The sequence below is a fragment of the Apteryx mantelli genome, chromosome 12 (assembly GCF_036417845.1).
Source record: "Apteryx mantelli isolate bAptMan1 chromosome 12, bAptMan1.hap1, whole genome shotgun sequence".
NCBI lineage: Eukaryota > Metazoa > Chordata > Aves > Apterygiformes > Apterygidae > Apteryx > Apteryx mantelli.
This window is the reverse complement of record NC_089989.1, coordinates 13,145,570-13,165,004: the sequence shown is the minus strand read 5'-3', so window position 1 is coordinate 13,165,004 and position 19,435 is coordinate 13,145,570. Positions and strand designations below refer to the sequence as shown.

Genomic DNA, 19,435 nt, shown 5'->3' with positions numbered 1-19,435 from the left:
CCTCGTGCTTGTGGGGTGGTTTGTGTGTCAGTTTTTACCCTGTGCAAACAAAAAAAGAAATCCCAGAGAACCCCAAACCCAGCAAATGACATCGTGGCTACCGAAATGGCCAAGCCCTCTCTGGCCAGGGTCTGTGCTTGTCCCTGCACTGAGCTCCAGAGGGGCCGGGGGGGAGGGACACGGCCCCTTACCATCTCTTAGCTGTCAGCCACTGTCATTAGAGCAGCGGGGGGGAAGGGAGGCAGAGGAAGTGGTTAGCACAAGGACCTCGCTGCAGTAAAGCAGATGAGTTTCTTGGGGTTTTGTCATCTGCCATCTCGCAGGCTCCGAGGAAGATGCCCCCTCTCTGCTTTCACGAACAGCGCCATTCACAGTAGGGTACCTGGCAAGGGCACGCGCTGTCAGCCCCCGCCCCTGCTCCCGCAGCCGGCGCGTGCCGGTGGACTCGTGCCCTGCCTGTGCCTGGGATGCGCCGTGAGCCGCCCTGCCCATCCCAGGCTCGCCCGTGCATGGCCTGCGCCCTGCTACCTCGGGCCGTGGGGGCAGAGGTCAGCAGGAGCCGTGGCTGGCGCACCCCCCCGCAAGCCTGACTCTCAGCCGCGTCCCCACGAGGATCGGGGACCCCAGCACTATTGCTGCTCTTCCTGAGTGCACAGGAGGAGCTGAACACGTGGCAGCAGCTGGCACTACCCAGGGCAGGGATATGCGTCTCCTTTTCCGATGGGGTGGCTGAGACAGCCAAAGCACTGGCGAGGCCATACCCCCGCTTCTGAGAAAGCGGTGACGTCTTGGAGCAGCCGGCGAGGCTTGGAGGTGCTGCCACTAACGGGCCTTTCCCCCCCCCGCCCCCCCACCGCTGTGGGACTGCAGGAGTGGGCAGGAAACCGTCTCGGAGGTAACGGGCAGCCTCAGGCCTGCGGGGCCCCTCCGCGCTCGCGGAGAGCAGCATCGCAGCGAGCGAGCCGTGTTTCCGCGTGGCGACAGGAAGCCTTTGGGCAGCCCACAGCCGCTCCTCGCCCCGAGTCTTGGGCTGGTTGCTCCCAGCAGCCCGGCCCAAACAGCGTGGCAGGGCGAGCAGAGCAAAAACCCCAACCCAACACGTGAAAGAGGTTCTCCGCAGCCTGCAGAGCTAAGGGGGGCCAAGGGCTCGAGGCATCGGGACTTACTGCCCCTCTCCGTGCCCACCCTGCCGCCCCGGCAGCGCCCAGGACCCTTGCATGGAGCCACGCTGGCGGGGAGCTGAGCTCCACGCATCCACACTGCCCCTTCCCAAGGAGGAAGCGTGGCTCGGCAAGCCGGAGGTCACTGTCCTGGTAACAACGCGGAAAGGGTTACGACTGTGCTCCCGGCCGCAGGCGAAAGCGTCTCCCACGGCAGCATTCTTGCAAACGCTGCCGGGAGGAGCGCTAGGGCCTGGCACTACCCTGTCCCTCTTCCCCACCCTGTGGCTGCCAGTGTGCCAGCCTCACCGTGGCTGACCACGCTGGGCACGCTCGCGTGACCCCGCTGACAGCGTTCAGGTGCCCGGGGGAGGCAGGTGGAGGGCTCGCGAGGATGGCGATTCCCAGGAGCACAGCCTGCGCTGCAGGACCTCTGCAAGGTCTTGGTGCGAGACGGCCGTGCGTCCAGCACGCCAAGCCCAAGCAGGGCCACGGCCCCGGGCTCCAGCACTCGGCTAATTCTCATCAGGTGTAAGAAGGCAGTTTGCCAAGTGCTGCTCCCAAGTGCCGGTATCCTCTACCTGCTTTGCCGTGGGGAAACTGAGGCACAGCGTGAGGCTGCCTTGGCCCGGAGGAAAGGCCTCAGCCCCGGGTGCCGGCTCTCCCGGAGCTGCCCCGGGCCAGGGGAACGCAGCTTGAAGGCAAGGTGGGAGCGGGGCCCCCACGGGACGTGGGGGGGCCGTGCCACCCCCTCAGTGGTGACCGCTCCCGGGGCCTCCCCTCCCAGGGAACAGCTCCGCCAGCCACACGCATCCCCCCCCCCGCCGAGGTGTCCCCCCGCCAGCCTGGCCCCCCTCTCCGCGCTCACCCCGCCGGGGCCGGGGCCGGCCGCCGCGGCGGGGAGCAGCACCGCGGCCCCAGGCGGGCTGCCAGCGGGCTCGGCCGGCGCCCCTTGCCGGGAGGCCCCGGGAAGCCAGCGGGGGCTCAGTCCCGGCCCCTCCGGCCGGGCCGGCAGCCGGGGCTGGGGCCGGGCTCCCGGGTCCTCCCTTCCGGTGGGGCCGGGACCGGGGCGGTGCGCCCCCGGCCCTGCCTCAGTTTCCCCGCGCGGCGCCCGGACTGGGCGGCCCCCGGGCCGGTCCCCGCCCCGACCCCGGCCCCGGCCCCGGCCCTGGCCCGGCCGCGGCCCCCGCCCCCGCCCCGCCGCCGCTGCCGCCGCCGCGCAGCGCCCGGGGCCGGCGGGCCATGGCCGGGCCGGGCGGCGCGGAGCTCATCGAGCTGCGGGAGCTGGAGCCGGAGCCGCGGCCGGGCCGGGGCCGCCTGGAGCGGGCCAACGCGCTGCGCATCAGCCCGGCCCGCCACCCCGCCGCCGCCGCCGCCGCCGGGCGGACCCCCGCCGCCACCCGCGACCCGCGGCTCACGGCGGCGCCGGGCGCCGGGCACCGCTTCCAGCCGCGCCGCCGCGGGCTCCACACCTGGTGCGACCTGTGCGGCGACTTCATCTGGGGCGTCCGCAGGAAGAGCCTCCAGTGCCTCCGTGAGTACCCGCGTACCGGCGCCGGGCAGCCCCGGCACAGGGCCCCCGGCGCGCCCAGCCCTCGCCGGGCGGCGGGCACCGGGGCAGCCGGCGGCCACGGCACCCCCGGGCCCCGCTCGGCTGGCGGCGGCTCTGGGGCCCCCCGGCCCCCCGCGCTCCCTGGGGGTGCGAGCAGCACAGGTGCCCGCGGCACCCGCACCCGCCTCGCGGGACCATCGTGGGGCCGGGCCCCGTGGGGGGCCCAGGCTGCGCCGCTCCTGCCCGGCGGAGGTGGCGGGTAGGGAGGCAGCCCCGGGGCCGGGCACGTGCCGGGGAGCCGGGAGCGCAGCGGGGCTCAGGGAGCCCGGGGTGTCCCACAGCACCGGCTCCGCGGGGGCTTCCTGCAGCGCGTGGCGTCCCGACCGCCTGCCCCGGGGTGCGGGGTCCCAGCACCCCCCAGCGCCGGGGGACCCCTCCCGCCATCCCCGTTGGCCCTGGTCACCCCGTGCCCCCAGCCGTTGCCTGGGCTGCAGGCTGCACCCCTGAGCCAGCCCTGCGGCACGGGGGCGAGAGGGTGCCCGTGCCCCCGGGGCCCCTCCGCCACTGCAAGGCGAGCGGCTTCTCCGCGAAGGCACGTCCTCCGAAACCTGCAGGCAGCCCCGGCCGCGGCGGGTTAGCTCTGCCACCCCGTGCCTGCTGCCACTGCCACCGCGTTTCTGGGCGTTTTGCTTCTGGCTGATTTACCGAGAGGGGGCCAGGAAAGCCCCCAGCAAGGAGGAGAGGCAGAGAGGGGTGAGCAGCAGGGCTCGGGCATCATTCCACATCTGTGCCGCTGCCAGCGCCAGGGCGAGTGTGCCGCGAGGTGCATGTCAGCACTCACGAGGCGCCAGCGGCCTCGGCACCTTCCCCTGCGTGCTGGGCCCTGAGCCCTCCCGCAAGCCGGGGCGTTGGGCAGAGCCACTGGCGCAGGCATCCTGCAAGTGCCCGTGGCCAGGCGGCGCTGGCCCCCCAGGCAGGGGCACCCTCGGGGGGGAGCAGGGCAGCCTGGGGCCACCGGGCAGTGGCAGCACTGCTGGGCTCTGGGGTTGCTAGCGGTGTCCTGGCACCCAAAACCAATCTGCCACCAGACCCAGAGAGTCTTGCCGGCCAGGGGGGTCCCCCCCACTGACACCCCCCCCTCCTGTCCCCGTCCCCAGACTGCAGCTTCACCTGCCACTACCGGTGCCGGGCCCTGGTGCGGCTGGACTGCAGTGGCCCCCGGAGCCCTGGGAGCGAGGCCGACGATGGCCCCGAGCAGGCGGTGGAGAAGGACACCAACGTGGTAGGGGTCTGGCCCGGGGGCAGCTCCCGGCCCCGGCGGGGGGGGGGCATGGGGCTGGGCCGCAGCTTGGGGCTGGGGGCTGGGGAGCAGGCGGGGTGCAGCCACCCCGCAGGCTGCCCGTGCTGGGCCAGGCCGGGCCGTGCCATGCCATGCCATGCTGCATCAGGCTGTGCAGTGCCAGGCTATACCGTGCCATGCCATGCTGGGTGTGCTGCGCCACGCTGGGCTGCGCTGGGCCATGCTGCACTGCACCATGCCAGGCCGTGCTGCACTGGGCCGTGCTGGGCTGGGCTTGGTCTGCTGTGCCCGTGCTGCACTGCACTCTGGCAGGCCACACTGGTCTGTGCTATGCTGGGCCATGTCAGACCGTGCCAAGCCGTGCTGGCTGTGCCGTGCCGAGCCACACTGGGCTGTGCTGTGTTATGCCATGCTGGCTGTGCCATGCCGTGCCGGGCTGTGCTGTGGTATGTCATGTTGGCCTGTGCCATGCCATGCTAGGTGTGCTGAGCCGTGCTGGGCTGTGCTGTGCTGTGCTATGTCATGCTGGGCTGTGCCATGCTGGGCTGTGCTGAGCTGCGCTGGCTGTGCCTTCCTATGCCATGCTGGGTGTGCTTGGCCATGCTGGGCTGTGCTGTGCCAGGCTGTCCTGTGCCGGGCTGTACTTTGCCATGCTATGCCATGCCAGACTGTGCCAGACCATGCTGTGCTGTGCCGGGCTGTACTTTGCCATGCTATGCCATGCCGGGCTGTGCTGGACCATGCTGTGCTGTGCCAGACTGTGCCAGACCATGCTATGCCATGCCGGGCTGTGCTGTGCTATGCCTTGCCAGGCTGTGCAGGGCCATGCCGGGCTGCGCCATGTTATGCCATGCTGGGCCGTGCCGGACCATGCTGGGCTGTGCTGTGCTGTGCCGTGCTATGCCTTGCTGGGCTGTGCCAGACCATGCTGTGCCATGCCAGGCTGTGCTGTGCTGTGCTATGCCTTGCTGTGCCATGCCATGCTGTGCCGGGCCGGGCCGGGCGGGCCGTGGCGGGGCTGGACCGGGCCGTGGCGGGCGGGACCCGGGGGCCTGGGCGGGCCCGGGGGGGCCGGGGTGAAATCACCGCCGGAAGCGGGGCCGCGCCGCGCCGCCCCCGGCCGCGTCAGCCCAACGGCTGCGACGGGGCGGGGCGGGCGGAGCCGCGCCGGGACAGCGGCCGCCACACCGAGGGGAGCGGCACCGGCACCGCGCTGAGCCGAGCCGGGACAGGACAGGGACCGCGCTGAGCCGAGCCGGGACAGGACAGGGACCGAGCTGAGCCGAGCCGGGACAGGGACTGGGACTGGGACTGAGCCGAGGCGGGACAGGGACCGAGCTGAGCCGAGCCGAGCCGGGACAGGACAGGCACCGGGACCGGGCTGAGCCGAGCGGGGACCGGGCTGAGCCGAGCCGAGCCGGGACTGAGACAGGCACTGAGCCGAGCCGGGCCGGGGACTGAGACCGAGCTGAGCGGAGCCGGGCCGGGGACTGAGACCGGGACTGAGCGGAGCCGGGCCAGAGACAGGGGCGGAGCGGAGCCGGGCCAGAGGCTGGGGCCGAGCCGGGCCGGGGAGCGGGCCGGGGCCAGGCTGCCGCAGGCGGCGCGGGGCCGGCCCGGGGCAGGGCAGCGGCGGGCCGGCGGCGCGGCCGCCACGGGCCTCAGCAGGGCGGGCCGGGCCGGAGCGGGCGGGCTGGCGCGGGGCCGCGTGTGCCCGTGTGTCCGCGCGCACGGCGGCGCCCCGCGGCGGCCGGGCCGCGCCGGGGCCGGGGCCGGAGCAGGGACCGGGACGGCGGGCGGCGGACTGGAGCCGCAGCCGGAGCCGGTCCCGGAGGCGGCGGCGTGCGGGGCGGCGGAGGCGCTGGGGCTGCGGTGGGGCGGCGCGGCGGGCTCGGCCGGCAGCACGGCCAGCAGCGGCTACTGCAGCCAGGAGGACTCCGACTCCGAGCCCGAGCTCTTCTACACGGCGCGCACCTCGCTCGGCCGCCGCCCGCGCCGCCGCCAGGTCCGTCCCCCCGCCCGCCGTGACGTCATCGCGGACGGGTGACGTCACCGGGATGCCACGGGGGCGGCGCGGGGTGACGTCATCCGGGATGCCACCGGGGGGGGGGGCCGGCGCGGGTGCTGGGAGAGGGGGGGTGGCCCTGCTGTGGGGCAGGAGTGGCCCTGCCAGGGTGCGTGTGTCCTCGCGCGCGGCCTGGCCTGCCGCCTGCGTGCCCTGTGCCCTGGGGCCCACGGGCGTCTCCCTCCGCTCTGCTCCACTCCGTGCCGCGCCGGGGAGGCTCCTCTGATCCGGGGCGCCGGCAGGGCTGACGCCCGGCCTGGGGCTCTGGGCGGCGCGGCTGATGCCGGCCGGGCAGCGTGGGGCTGCCGGCTGGACCTGTCCCAGTGCCCCACAGCCCCAGGCAGTGGGGGAAGGACTAGGGCAGCCTCCCTGTCCGCTGACTCCCCGCAGCCCAGCCGGGCCGGGGAGCGGGGCATGGCGCGGCCCCAGGGCTGAGGAAGGGCCGTGGGCAGCCCTAGCGTTTGGGTCGGGGCCGGGCTGCGATCCCGCCCCGCTGGGCCGGAAGCGGCTCCCGGGAGCGAGCGCTGCCGCGCTTCGCCGGCCCCCCCGCTGCGGCGCAGCCCAGCGCCAAGCCGGGCTGATGCAACCCCGCGCAATTAAGTGTGGAGAGGCAGCGGAGCGGTGTGTGCATGGCCGCGTGCAACGGGGGCAGCATGTGCGATCTGTAGGGCGCACACGGTTGTGACTTCCCCGCGAGTGTGCGCCCGCGTCGCTCCCCCACAGCGCGTTGCCCCGCGTGGGGCTCGGCCCTGTGAGTCGTCAGGCATCGGGGTGTGATTCACGGGGACGGGTGCGACGGGGCGTGATCCACGCGGGTGTGATGACAGGGCGGCATGGGGCCGCCGCACACCCAAGGGTGCCCACAACCTGCCGCCCTCGGTGTGCCGGCGCGGGAGGTCATGCCAGGCCGCTCTCCTGCAGGATGAGCCGAGTGAGTGGGAGAGGCCAGAGCTGGACCAGGCGCAGGTGGAGCAGAAGATCAAGGAGTACAACAGCCAGATCAACAGCAACCTCTTCATGAGCCTGGTACGGCGGGGCAGGGGGGCCGGGGGCAGCTCCGCCGGCCTCCCCCGCTGACCCCCCGGCGGGCTTCTCTCCTGTCCCAGAACAAGGACGGCTCTTACACGGGCTTCATCAAGGTGCAGCTGAAGCTGGTGCGGCCTGTCTCCGTGCCGGCCACCAAGAGGCCCCCGTGCATGCACGACGCCAGGAAGGGGCAGCGCGCCCAGGCTGTGAAGCGCCGCACCTCCTTCTACCTGCCCAAGGACACCGTGAAGCACCTGCACATCATCTCGCACACCCGGGCCAGCGAGGTCATCGACGCCCTGCTCAGAAAGTTCATGGTGGTCGACAACCCCCGCAAGTTCGCCCTCTTCGAGCGGTGCGAGAAGGATGAGCAAGGTAGCCGTGCGGGGCGCGGGGCGCGCGCGGGGCGGCCGTGCTGGGGGCACCGGGGTCCCCCGGCCGCCCCGTGACGCCCGGCCGCCCTCGCAGTGTACCTGCGCAAGCTGGCCGACCACGAGCAGCCCCTGCGGCTCCGGCTGCTGGCCGGCCCCGGCGAGAAGGCGCTCAGCTTCGTCCTGAAGGAGAACGAGACCGGGGAGGTGAACGTGAGTGCGGCGGGCGGGAGGGGGTGGGGGGGCGGTGCCACCGGGGCGCCCTGGTGACGGCCGCCCGCCCTGTGCCGCAGTGGGACGCCTTCAGCTTGCCGGAGCTGCAGAACTTCCTGCGCATCCTGCAGCGGGAGGAGGAGGAGCACGTGCGGCAGGTCCTCCAGAAGTACGCCCGCTGCCGCCAGAAGATGCAGGAGGCGCTGGCTGCCCGGACGCCGGGCTGAGCCGCGCCGGCAGCACCGCCAGACCGACGTGCAGCCGGAGTGGCCGCCCCGGGCCGGGCTGGCACTGGCGCCACGCTGCTCGCTGGAGGGAGGCCGAGGGGGCCCTGCCCGCAGAGGGGGCAGCTGTAGCCACGCAGGCCGAGGCCGTGCCCTGCCGTGGGGCCAGTGGCGGAGGCGGCGTCCCCTCCGGGCTGCCGCGGAGGGGCCCGCAGGCCGGGGCCGGTGCTGCTGGGGCCCGGGCCTCAAGGGGACGGGTGTGTGGGGTGCGCGCGGGCGCGGGGCTCGGTGCGCACCAATAAAGGCGTCTGGGTGACGTGGCCTGGCCTGTGGCGTGTGCTTGGTGGGGCGGCCCCGGGGCACTGCGGGGTGGCGTGGGGGGTCTCCCCGGAGCGTCCCTGGCCTTGGCTGGGCTTTGCTCTGCCCTGCTGCCGCGCCATCGCGCCCGGGCCTCGAACCCGCGTCCCCGCTCTTCCCGCGCGGCCGCCGCCGCCGCGGCGCCACACGGGAACGGACCGCCCCCGCCCCTGTCACGTGAGGCCGGCGCCTCCCTCCGCCCCCTCCCTGGTCACGTGCCGGGTCCGGCGGCGCGCGGGCGCCGGAAGTGTCGCAGCGGGGCGGCGGCGGCCGCGGTGCATGAAGGGAGGCGGCCGGGCGGCGGGTCGGTGTCGCCGGGCGGTTCGCGGCTGGCCCTGCCCGCGCCGCGCCGCCATGGGCACCAGCGGCTCCAAGTCGCGGGGGCTCTGGCCGTTCGCCTCCTCGGCGGCGGGCGGCGGCGGCGAGGGCCCCGGCGGGCAGCAGGCCCTGGCCCGGGCGCGGGCCGCGCGCGCCGCCACCCCCTTCGTCTTCACGCGCCGCGGGTGAGCGCCCGGGGCCGGGCCGGGCCGGGCCGGGGGGGAGGGGGCGGTTGCCGCGGTAACCGGGGCAGCCGGCCCGGCAGTGGGGCGGGGCGGGGCCGGGGCCGCACCGGGAGCGGGGCTGGGCCGCGGCGTGCTCGGCCGGGGGGAGCTCGGCCCTCTGGGCCCGCCCGCGCCCCGGGCAGCCGTTGGGCCCCGACCTGCCGGGCGCTCGCTGTAGCCGTGAGGGCGGCCGGTAAGGGCGGAGCTCGGCGGAGCCGGTGGCCCTGCTGCGGTGCGGGCGCAGGCCTCTGCGTAGCCCGGCTTTCCGGAGACCTTGCCCGCGCCGTGGCCTGCCCTTCCCCGGGGAAGGACGCGCGGTCTGGCACAGCGGCGTCCTCCCCCGGTACTTGACTCGTGCGTCTGATTTAAGAGCGGTCACGGTAAGAACAGCTCGCGCGGAGAAACACCCCCTGGCGCTCGATGCTGAGCGGCCTCCCTGCCGCTGCCCGCTCGGGTGCGGCCCGCCCTGGCGCCCGTCGTGCGGCGTTACAGGCGCGTGAGGCTCCTGGCCTGTTTGAACCAAGGCTTAGCTGAGGAGCGAGACCTTGACCGGCCTTGTCCCTGGGCCTAGAAGGGGACCAGGAGGGCAAGGCTCTGGCTGTTTTGTTCTGCACCGAGCTGCTGATTCCCTGAACAGACCACCGAATCGCTCAGTCTGAAGAGTCTTCCCATTCGCTGCGGGAAGAGCTGAGCTGCTCCTGTGGCAGCTGCCAGGCTTGCTGTTTTAACGTGAGCGTGTGATTCATGAAGCGGCAGTTGCCTTTGTAGCCTCTTGGTGCCGGGACCTGAACTGCCGTCCCCAGCTCGCTATGGCATGTGACTCCATCCTCCTGCAAGGTGGAATGGCCTCTTGTCATCTGCTAAGCTCTAGATCCCCTTTTCCAGCACCTAGGTGGTGAACACTCAACACAGCCCTTGCATGGCTGATGATGCTGTCAGCCTGCTCCAGTTCGCTTCCTGAAGCAGCTGCCCGTGCTTTGAGTACGGGAAGCTACTAGCAATCCCTGGTCTCTTATGTGCTCCTGTCCCTCCCTTCTGCAGCTCCATGTATTACGATGAGGACGGGGATCTTGCCCACGAATTCTACGAGGAGACAATCGTTACCAAGAATGGGAGGAAGCGTGCCAAGCTGAAGAGGATCCACAAGAACCTGATACCTCAGGTAGCGTGTGGCGAGGGGAGAAGGGCGGGGGAAGCAAGCACTAAGACATTGTCGCGATAGCTAAAGTCCCTAGGGCCCCTCAGAAACCTAGGGGCATCTTGTTGCAGGGGAAGTGCAGGTTTTCCATTCCTCCCGCAGCTCCTGCCTCACACCCCAGGCTCCTTTGGGTCCTGGCTCAGACTCGTGTCACCTTGTGACGTTGTGACAGGACAGGAAGAGACAACGAGTCCCCTTTTCTATAGAGAGGAAGCTGTGGCCCTACAGGGCTGCTGGGGCTGTGAGGTGGTGTGGCTGGGTGCAGCATGGCCGGGTACAGGTGCCAGGCAGCCCTGCACCCTTGTGCCCATGGCATCCCCTCGTCAGATGCGTTCCCCGAGTGTGCCCCGCTGCTGTCCGCGGGCAGGGCGGTGCGTGAGGTAAGGTGTGCTGCTGCCGGGCTGGGAATTCCCGGGTGCTGCTGAGCTGGTGTATCAGCCACGGAGGGTCAGGCCTTGGCTTTGGGAGCACCAGTCAAAGCCAGTTGCCAGCTGGCGTGAGTGCTTGCGTCCCCCTGCAGCTCAGTAGTGAGGGAATGCCTGGTGTTGACGTGATGTCTTTTGCACCTCAGTGGTGCTTGGGCATTTAGTTTCCTCTGAAAATAAGCTCCACTAAGCAAAAAAGGTGTAGCCAAGCAGGAGTGGGGGCACTGATTGAGGATCTCAGTGCAGAAGGATGGCTCGAGTGTGGGGCAAGCTTTTGGGGGCTTAAATGGAGAAGGGAGCAGACCAGGGCTCCAGAGATCCCCCAGCTGGAGGCCTTTCTAAGCAAGCAGAAACATGTGGCTCTAGCGTGAGCCTGCGCTGGGCTGTTGGTCCAGCTGCCTGCCCAGCTGGTGCTCTCAGAGGGCTAAACACCCCCCCCCCCCCCCCAAACAGGATCCCTCTGGGTGCTAGATAGGCAATTATGGAGAGAAAGCATTCAGCACTGCTCCTTGGGCTGGCTTTCGCACAGAGAGAGCCTTGGGTTGTGGTGTGGTCTCCTGGTACCCCTGATGTGGGTTAAAACTCGCCTGGTTAGGAAGCTTGGCTGAGCTGGAGAGAGCAGCTACCGGCACAAGATGGCTCTGCACCAGCCCAGGCTTTTTGGGGGGCTTTAATCTTGGTCCTGCCAAGGAAACACACGCTTCAGCTTCCTTTGGGCTTTACCAGAGTGGAAGTTGCAAGACGGTTGCAGGAACTGTGCCGGGGCAGAGGGTGTCTCTGCAGAAAACCTTTGCTACTGTCGTGTGTGGTCCTGAGACGCAAGCAAGGCAGTGGCACCTACGAGGCAGCAGCAGCGTGATGGGGCTAGTGCCACGTGGCTGCGGTCCTCTGTGGGGTCCCCTCCTTGGGGTGTTGCAAGTTGGGATACGCTGTGACTCCTTCAGGCTTTGGTTGCTGTGCTTTAGCAGAACAGTTTCCCGGAGCAGGTGCTTTCTGCAGTGCTACAAAAAGTCTTTTCCTGCGTGTGTCTGTCTGCAGCCCCTAAAACAGGCTCTGCCCTTGCTGCCGGGGGCCTTGCCCGCTTTGTCTGAGCCACTGAGCTCTGAGGGTGCTCCTGGGGCCCTGGTGCAGGCCCAGCCCCTGCCCCTGGCTTCGCAGGAGTCTGGTGGGAATTGCCCTGGCCCGGCTGGCGAGCACAGGGCCCCGCTTGGGCTCCCTTTCTGCAAGCAGATCCTCCAGGTGCTGTAACAGGAGAACCCTTGCCCTGGAGCATGGGAAAGGCGCTTGTAGCTGGCGTGGATGGAGCGTGCATTCAGCAATGTCCCCCTCGGATAGAAAGCTGCTTTTCTTGTGTGCCAGCTGCCCTCATTCCTTTCTCTCAGAGAGCTCTTTTCATTCTTTTAAATTCTGTGAATGAAAGGTGCCGGATGAAAAGCCCAGAGAGCCAATATCTGCCAGTCACGCATCAGCTGGCGCACGGGCAGTGCCTGGCAGAGCAGCTCCCTTCTTTCTCGTGCTGTTGAACTCCAGACCCGTCATGTGTGGCAGCCAGCAGCGCCTTAGTCAGCTCTCCGGGGGCTAGTTCGAAGGGCAGAGCGCTTCCGCATTGTGCGCTGCCTCTCAGATGTACCTAGTCGTCGTAGCAGCTTTATGGACTCCTGCTCCCGGTCTAGTTCCTCGAGGGCACAAAGCCCTCTGTTGTGCTGCTCTCTGCTGGGGGTGACTTACAGAGCTTGGTGCCTTTGTTTGCAGAGCTTGTGCTTGGCCTGCCTTGAGAGCGCTGCTTCTGTCCCTGTGCCACCCTCCGCTCACCACTCTGCTTGACTCTTGTTTCAGGGCATAGTGAAACTAGAGCACCCTCGCATTCATGTGGACTTCCCTGTGATCATCTGCGAGGTGTGAGTCGTGAGGGGGACGCGAGCCGTTGCTGCCCGCAGGCAAGACGCCCTGCCTGACTGCCCTGAGTGTCACCGCGCGAGGCTTCGTTACCTTCCTGTAGAACGAGGACTTTGAGCACGGACACGTGACCGTGGACTTTGACTCTCCCCGTGCCCGGAGATGCAGCGGTACGGAACAGACTCAGCTTGGTTGTGTTTGGCTAGTGCCCTTCGCAGGAGATGGGTGGCCTTGTGCAACAAATGCTTAAAAGTATCCTCGCTTGAGTCAGAAGACTAAAATACCTTTCGTAGCCTCTAGCCAACGTTTGGATGGGTAACTGGAACTGCAGATGATCTACTGTGTTTGAGCTGTTAAAGGGAGAGCGAGCCTGCACTTCTCACCAGACAAAATCCCCTGCTTCTCAGGTATGCAGCCCAGGGAGAGCCAGGGCCGGCTAACTCGCTGCCTAGGGGCCTGGAGATCCCTCGGCCTCTGTGGTTAAATGGCCAGTGCTGCAATGCGTCATTTGACGAGGACATTGAGCAGGGCTCCCCCAGGTGGGTCTGTCGGTGGAGGATGAATGGGGCAGGCTCAGGGGGAGCCAGTTTCAAAGCACATCCAGCTGGGTGCTGTGCTTCTCTTGGGAAGGGGACAGGGACCAGGCGCCGCTATCTTGGACCTCAGACTCTTCCCCGTGTGCACTCCCCATCTGCGCTGCCCGCTGGCTCTGCGGAGGTTGACGTCACTGCTGCCAGCAGTCCCCGCTGGAATGCCTTTCACCCGCTGCTTGCATTGCAGCCGCCCCTTCGGAGCAGACACGGAGATCTCTGCAGTCCGTGGCTGCTGCTGGCAGCAGCGAGGTTCCCAGCTCTCCTGACAGCCTGGTGGCCCACACGAAGGCAGCGCAGGCATCTGGATTCCCCGAGTAGGACTTGCCTCCCCCTGTTAGAGCCGGGCTGCGTTAGGGGAGCAGGCAGGCTCCTGCTGAGCGCTGATCCTCGCTCGCTGGAGCCTGCAGGGCTGGGCCCCTCACGTGCTTAGGGAAGCTGGCTCCATGTAATGTCCTCATGCTCCACTCCGGTGTTGACATTACTTCCCAGTGGGGTTGGCCTTGAGAGAGCCAAGCAGGAAAGAAATCATCTCTTCCCTCCCCATCCCTCTAACACAATCGATCAGTTGGCCAGCCCTGGCCTGGAAATCTCCCTGGCGATATGAACTCGAGTTCCTCCATCGCCCTGCGTCCCAGCGGGGGGCGGGAGGAGAAACGCAATGCACTTTAAAGGGAGGCTTTCTGCTCAGTTTTGGAAGGTTCTGCTCTCTCCTCCTCTTTCCTCCCACTTGAGAAAGTCGGGGTTGCCTTGGCAGCACTGAAACCCCCTTGCCTCTGCCGCTTGGGTCCTGGTCCTGGGGCTCCAAGCCCGCTGCTGCAGGGCCGGGAAGGCCTGACCCGTACTACCCCTCGCCAACGCTAGGAGCCACTGCCTCCCTGCTCTGGCTTACCTGAGAACGGGCCGCTCGCTTCACGCAAGCAGGACTGATCTGTCAGCCGTGGGGCGCTGCGCAAAGCTTTAAACGGGGTCAGAGCTTGCTCCTGCAGCAGTCAACTTGGCTTTCCTCTTCTTTCGTTCCAGAACTTATTTACTTTCTAAGCACTTCAGACGTTTGCTACCTCGATTTTTAATTTAAGCTGCTGGCGCTTGGGTGCCAGCCATATCAGTGTCTACGTTGGATGTATCCATCCCTGTGCCCACCAAGAGCTGCCTGGGCTCGGGGCCACATTCCTAGGTTCTGGGAGATAACGGTGGCACGGCTGTTGCTGTCCTCCCGTCACTGCCTCGTCCCTCTGTGCCCCCCACCCGCTGTTCCCATTGACACGAGTATGCACGAGGGGTGAAGCGGATGTGCCGGCTCCCGCCTGGCAGGGAGCCGGGCTCGCTGGGCAGGGCTCCAGCAGGGAGCTCTTCTACACTGTGATGCTGGGCAATTCTCTCGACATCTTTTGTTCTTCTACTTGCCTGAAAAAGTCTGTCTTAAAACAATCCCCACTGAAGTGTTTCTTATTCGCACCACCTGCTCTTGAGTTTGGCTCGCAGATCTCCTTGAAAACAACGTCTCAGGCTCTGGAGGAGCGCGAGAGCTTGTGGGTGTTGTCCCTCCTCCCCACGAAGAGGAGAGAAAGCTGTGACCAGACTGCTGATTCCTTCTTGCCCCCTGCTTTCTGTGGGCTCCTCATCTTTGCACTCTGTGGCATCACACCCACATTTACTACGGGGGGGAAGGCTGAGTAGGAAAGGGGAAGGGGCTGGTGCGGCTCTGCCTGTCCTCCTGGACAGGAAGCCCCTCTGCTGGCCAAAAAAGGATGAAGAGGCAGGGCCTGACCCTGGCTCGGCAGAGGGATCCTGGCTAGACAGAGGCCTGCTGAGCGAGGAGCTAGGAGCAGCTCCCTCCCACCCGTGGCCGATTTTGTTCTCCCTGGCATGCAGTTATGCCCGCTCCACCTTCCCCCAGGGCACTGAGCATGCTTCCCTAAAAACATGTCTTCTCCCACCCTCTCTTCACGGAAGAGGCAGCAAACCTCCGCAGGCTACCAACACTCTGTCTTGCCCTACTTCTTTCCAGGCTGGTGCGCCCGTCGGGGTCCAAGCTGTGCAGCCAGCCTGCTGGGATGGCCCCGTCCCAACCTCCTCTCCCCCAGCCCCCTCCTCCTCTTCCAGCCCTCCCACACGGGAGCGGGGATGGGGAGGTTCCCTGGGAGCTTCTGAAGGGATCTTTAAAATGTGAAGGTCACTGTAAATAGTATCTATGTCCACTATATTGTTGGAGCAAGCAAAAAAAAAAAAGTTTCAGTTTTTTTACAACTTCTGTGCAACTTTGTGCTTTCCCGTGTGGATGTGTAGCTGAACTGTACTCACCGACACTAGACTTGCTCCTCTAGCGTGTGGATAGGAACCCTGGGTTTGAGAAACGTACACTATTTATGGTCCTTCCTCTGCCTCCAAGTGCATCTGTCTACTTTTGTTAAATTTCAATAAAATTATTTGTAGATCCCACAAGTCCAAGAGCTGTGTTATTGGGGAGGGAGGGTCAGCTGGAGGCTGCGCCTGTGCGGGGAGGAAGGAAGTGTTAGATATCCTAGAGGAGGGGAACGTTGCCAGGCACGGATATGTTGGTGACAGCCCCATCCCAACTGGAAACCTTGACCTGCCCTGACCGCTCTCTTTTTCTCGTTTCCCTGCTGATGCTGAGCTATTCTGTAGGACCGTGTTAAGTACGGGTCGGGTCAAGGCTGATGGACGCAGATCTGTTTGTAGCCAGTGCGTCAAGCCCCTGTTTTTTCAGGAGAGTGATGTTCGTGCCCCACGTGATCCGTGGTGGTGAGGGGAGGCTGTCAGCACAGCCCGAAGGCAGAAGCACCGTCCTTGGCACTGAGCTGCTTTACCCTGGCACTGCTGCTTTGGGCTGGTAGCCTAAACGGAGCCAACCTATGACCATCGGCTGTGCTTTGGCCTTGCCCTCGTGACCTGGCTGCAGAGGAGTGTCCACCCACCACAGAAAGACATGGGGCTTGCGAGCAGTTACAGTGATTTCCAGGTGTCCAAATTGTGCTGGGGGCAGACAGCTCCAGTCACCAGTTTCTGAACGCACTGGGTCACAGACCCTTAACCTTGCTGTGCTCGTAGCCCCAAACTCGTGCAGGAACCACTCAGTTTGTCAGGCCTGTGACTCCACGTGTGAGTGCTGTGACATCCTTCTGAGGCTGTGACACCTTATCTGACAGCTACTTACTGAGGGCATGACTCAGGTGTGAGCTGGCGGCTGAAAAGTAGTGACAGAGGAGCAAGTGGGTGGATTCCTTACTGACCTAGTCATTCAGCAAGGATTAATGTGGAGGGGGAGTTTCAAAAATGCTCTGACCGCGCAGATGGCAGCAGTCCAGCAGGCCTCCTTCTCTGTCCTTTCTCTTAAGTTTTTACTGGAGCGGCCTATAACTTTCTTCTTCGTAGAGTTGAGAGTGGAGCCTGGACAATTTTACCCTCCCTGTGGACCGTAAGGTGCTTTGGTGAAACAGCTCTCGGGCTGGCCTCTTGCAGGAGGGGTTGTGGAGCCTGTGCTGTAACTTCTTGTCTGGGCGCTTTGCAAAACCACAAAATCTCTCATGCTTATGGTGGGGGAAAAAAATCAATGTCGAAATTCAGCAGTGAGCAATCAGTGCTGCTGACTTTGCAGCCTGTTGGAGCTGCAGCGTAAAGATTTCACACGAGTTCTGAGCCGTTTGAACTATAACTTCCACGAAAGCGTCCTTGAGAAACACGCTGTGTTTTGTTTTGTGGCGGGGGTGAGGCAAGAATGCAGCCGTGGCTGGAGATCGTCATGCTATGGATGGGTGGTAATGTGTTCAACAGTGTAATCGGATAAATTGGGATGGCCTGTCTTCTTGGTTTGCCCTTGCTGGCTTTGGGAGAGCTTTGCTGATAGCGTGTGCTCTGCGTTTGTCCTTCCCTGCTTTTTGCCCGTGTGGGCAGGAGCTGCGGTGTTTGCAGGAAGGCTTCTCTGGCGTGGGCCTGGCTGGGTCCGCTGTGTGCGGTCACCCTGCGAAAGGGCAGACTGTACAGGCGGAGGAAGGTGCGTGTTTTCCCAAGCGCTTGCCACAGGTGGGATGGAGAACGTCATTAGCATGTTGTTGGGAGCGCAGGTTTGAAGGCAGGCAGGGAGAGTTTTTCTGCTAAAATGTAAAAGTGGACGGGACGTTAGCAGCAGCATCGGAGCTCTTTTATGCCGTGGCTTGAGATTTGGGATTCGTAGCGTCTGGGGTACCCAGCGTTGCACATGCTGCCACACTGGCTGCGAGAGGCGCTTCAGTCTCTGCTCCGATGTTTTAGCTGTAACACCGGCTGCTCAGCGTGCATGTGAGCGTTTTGCATTTTTGGCTGACAAGTTTAAGCTCTTGCCAGGAGGACGCTGTGTTTATTAACTGATAGAGTTAATTCCATTTTTCCCAGCTGGGCTAAAAAGCCTCTTCTGGAGGTGTGATGGACTGTACAGCAGGGGAATTTAGCTGCCTGGGCTTGGTTGAAAGGATTTAGGGAGGACCTCAGAGAGTTGACTCAAACTGACCTCTTCCCATCCCTCTGCCAGAGTCCCCTGGGGGGTGGCAAATATGCATGTCCGCTCCTTAATCACTCGCCCTGACAAGTCAGTGGCTCATTAATAGCGATGGCCTAATAAGTTTCTCAAAACTGGTGTGATCCTACCCCAGGATGCTGCCAGTTCTCCCAGTTTTGCTGGACGCGGCGGCAAACATGATATCACTTTCTGTTCTGCATCCTGCTCCCCCTGCCCCCGCAGACCCTGGCAGCTCTGCAAATGTTTTCCTGCTACCGCACACACCTCCCAGCATTTCCTTCGTGCAGGCCTGCCGCTCCTGGCTCGAAAATGAGCTACTGACAAAAGCTTCAACAAGAGCGACCGGTGCGGTGAGAAAAGCTCCTGTGCACCTCAGCCCTTCTCTGGAGCCGGCTTTGCTCTCAGCAGCCCCCGGCCCGGGGCAGCGGGAGATCCCAAAGGCGCCTCCTGGCTCCGGTGGCAGAGGGTCTCTGTCTCCGAGCAGAGCTCTTCTATCTCGCTGCTAGTACAAACGTGTCCGGCGCAACCGGATATGACTAACGCCACATTATCTGGTGTAGGTCACTAAGTCAAATCGGTCTTACTGTCTGCAAGGGGCTGCTCACGTGTGCTCCGCACGTTTGCCCGGGGAAAGCTGCAGTCCGCTTCTCCCTTGCACCCCGCCACGGCTCCGTTTCTCGCCTCTCGTGTTTCCCGTTGGCGTGACAAAGCCGGGCCTGGGCTCTCGTGGATGCCGCGCTACGTTTGCGTCTATGTCGATGCTGGGAATAGCTTAAAATCATCTTCCTGCTCAGCAGGGTGACGTGAGCAAGTGGATACGTCTGGCCCAGGTCTGGCAGCCGCCTGCCAGGAGCAGGCCCTTCCTCGCGGTGAGCACAGAGGGAGCTGGGAGAGCCGGAGCGGGCAGTGCAGAGCGCTCCCCTGCGGCACATTTACCTCGGGCGCCCGGGGACGGCTGGGAGAAGCTGTTTTCATCGCGGCCTCTTCCTTTGCTGAAGGCAGGGACTTCCTGCCCTCCCAACCCTGCTCTTGCAAAAGGGGAAGGCGCTCGGGGCAGCCTGCGAGTTGTCTCCCGTTCCCATGACTCCGGCAGCTCCCTGGGCTTTGGCCAGCGCTCGGGACCCTCCTGCCCTGCTGGCAGCGGCCAGGGCAGAGCCGTGACCCCGCCGCCCCGCCGGCTCCAAAGCAGCAGCTCGAGAGCTCTCCAGCTTGAAAGACGGAGGCAGTTACAGCCCCGGCCTTTAGCGCATGAGGCTGCAGATGATGGAAAATTTTAGGCATTTCATCTGCCTGCAACCGGAGTGCCTGTTTACAGTCCTGGGCGCTGGAGGGGAAGGGCAGCGCCGGCCGGGGGCTGACATTTCTTGGCTCTTCTCAATCTCCCGTGAGGTTTTTGGCGACCGGCAGAGCCCGGCTGCAGAAAGCAGCTCTGTTCAACACCCGAACTGAACTTCCCTGCCCCTTTCCCCTCCGGGTGCCTTGGCGGCACGGGGAGTCAACCCGCGGGCCAAGGCCGAAGGCAGGGCCGGGCCTCCGGGAAGGGGCGCGGGGCGGCGCTGGAGGGGAAGGGTGGGACGGATCGACCCCTGCGTTGGGCTGTCCTGCGCCACGGCTTTAGGGGAAAATTTGTCCAGCAGCCCGTGGCTGTCCAGTGTAGAAACCAGCTGGGCCTCTGCCTCCTTCCCTGGGCCACCGGCGCTCGGGGGGCTACCCCGCAGCAGCCCCGCGCGGACGGGACCAGGCCGCGACTCCGCTCGCGTTTCGAGCCCGGCGAGGAGCGAGGCGGCCCGGACAATGAGCCGCTTTGTCCCGTCCTCCCTGTCTTCCGCGGTATTTTCACTCTCTGGTGAGAGCTTTGCTTTGAAAGCTGAAATTTGACCGGCTCCCGCTAACTCAAGCCATCTGCGCGCGCCCGCGGCCCTCCTCTCCATCTCCTCGCCCAGCCGCAGGAGCCGGGAGCGGTTGTGGCAGCCGCGGCGGCGCTGGCAGCGAGCGCCTCG

The 19,435-nt window shown here is 65.8% G+C and overlaps 2 protein-coding genes across 2 annotated transcripts; both read left to right on the top strand.

Annotated features, from left to right (window-relative positions):
* The first annotated feature begins 2,379 nt into the window (after positions 1 to 2,379).
* Positions 2,380 to 8,232, top strand: RASSF1 (Ras association domain family member 1). Its single transcript, XM_067303260.1, has 6 exons — positions 2,380 to 2,694; positions 3,870 to 3,994; positions 6,999 to 7,103; positions 7,184 to 7,478; positions 7,572 to 7,687; positions 7,768 to 8,232. The coding sequence occupies exons 1-6, from the start codon at positions 2,403 to 2,405 to the stop codon at positions 7,912 to 7,914; spliced, it is 1,080 nt and encodes a 359-aa protein (XP_067159361.1). The 5' UTR covers positions 2,380 to 2,402; the 3' UTR covers positions 7,915 to 8,232.
* A 369-nt stretch (positions 8,233 to 8,601) lies between these two features.
* Positions 8,602 to 15,364, top strand: TUSC2 (tumor suppressor 2, mitochondrial calcium regulator). Its single transcript, XM_067303259.1, has 3 exons — positions 8,602 to 8,771; positions 9,852 to 9,972; positions 12,270 to 15,364. Exons 1-3 carry the CDS (start codon positions 8,623 to 8,625, stop codon positions 12,333 to 12,335), a joined length of 336 nt encoding a protein of 111 aa, XP_067159360.1. The 5' UTR covers positions 8,602 to 8,622; the 3' UTR covers positions 12,336 to 15,364.
* The last annotated feature ends 4,071 nt before the right edge of the window (positions 15,365 to 19,435 follow it).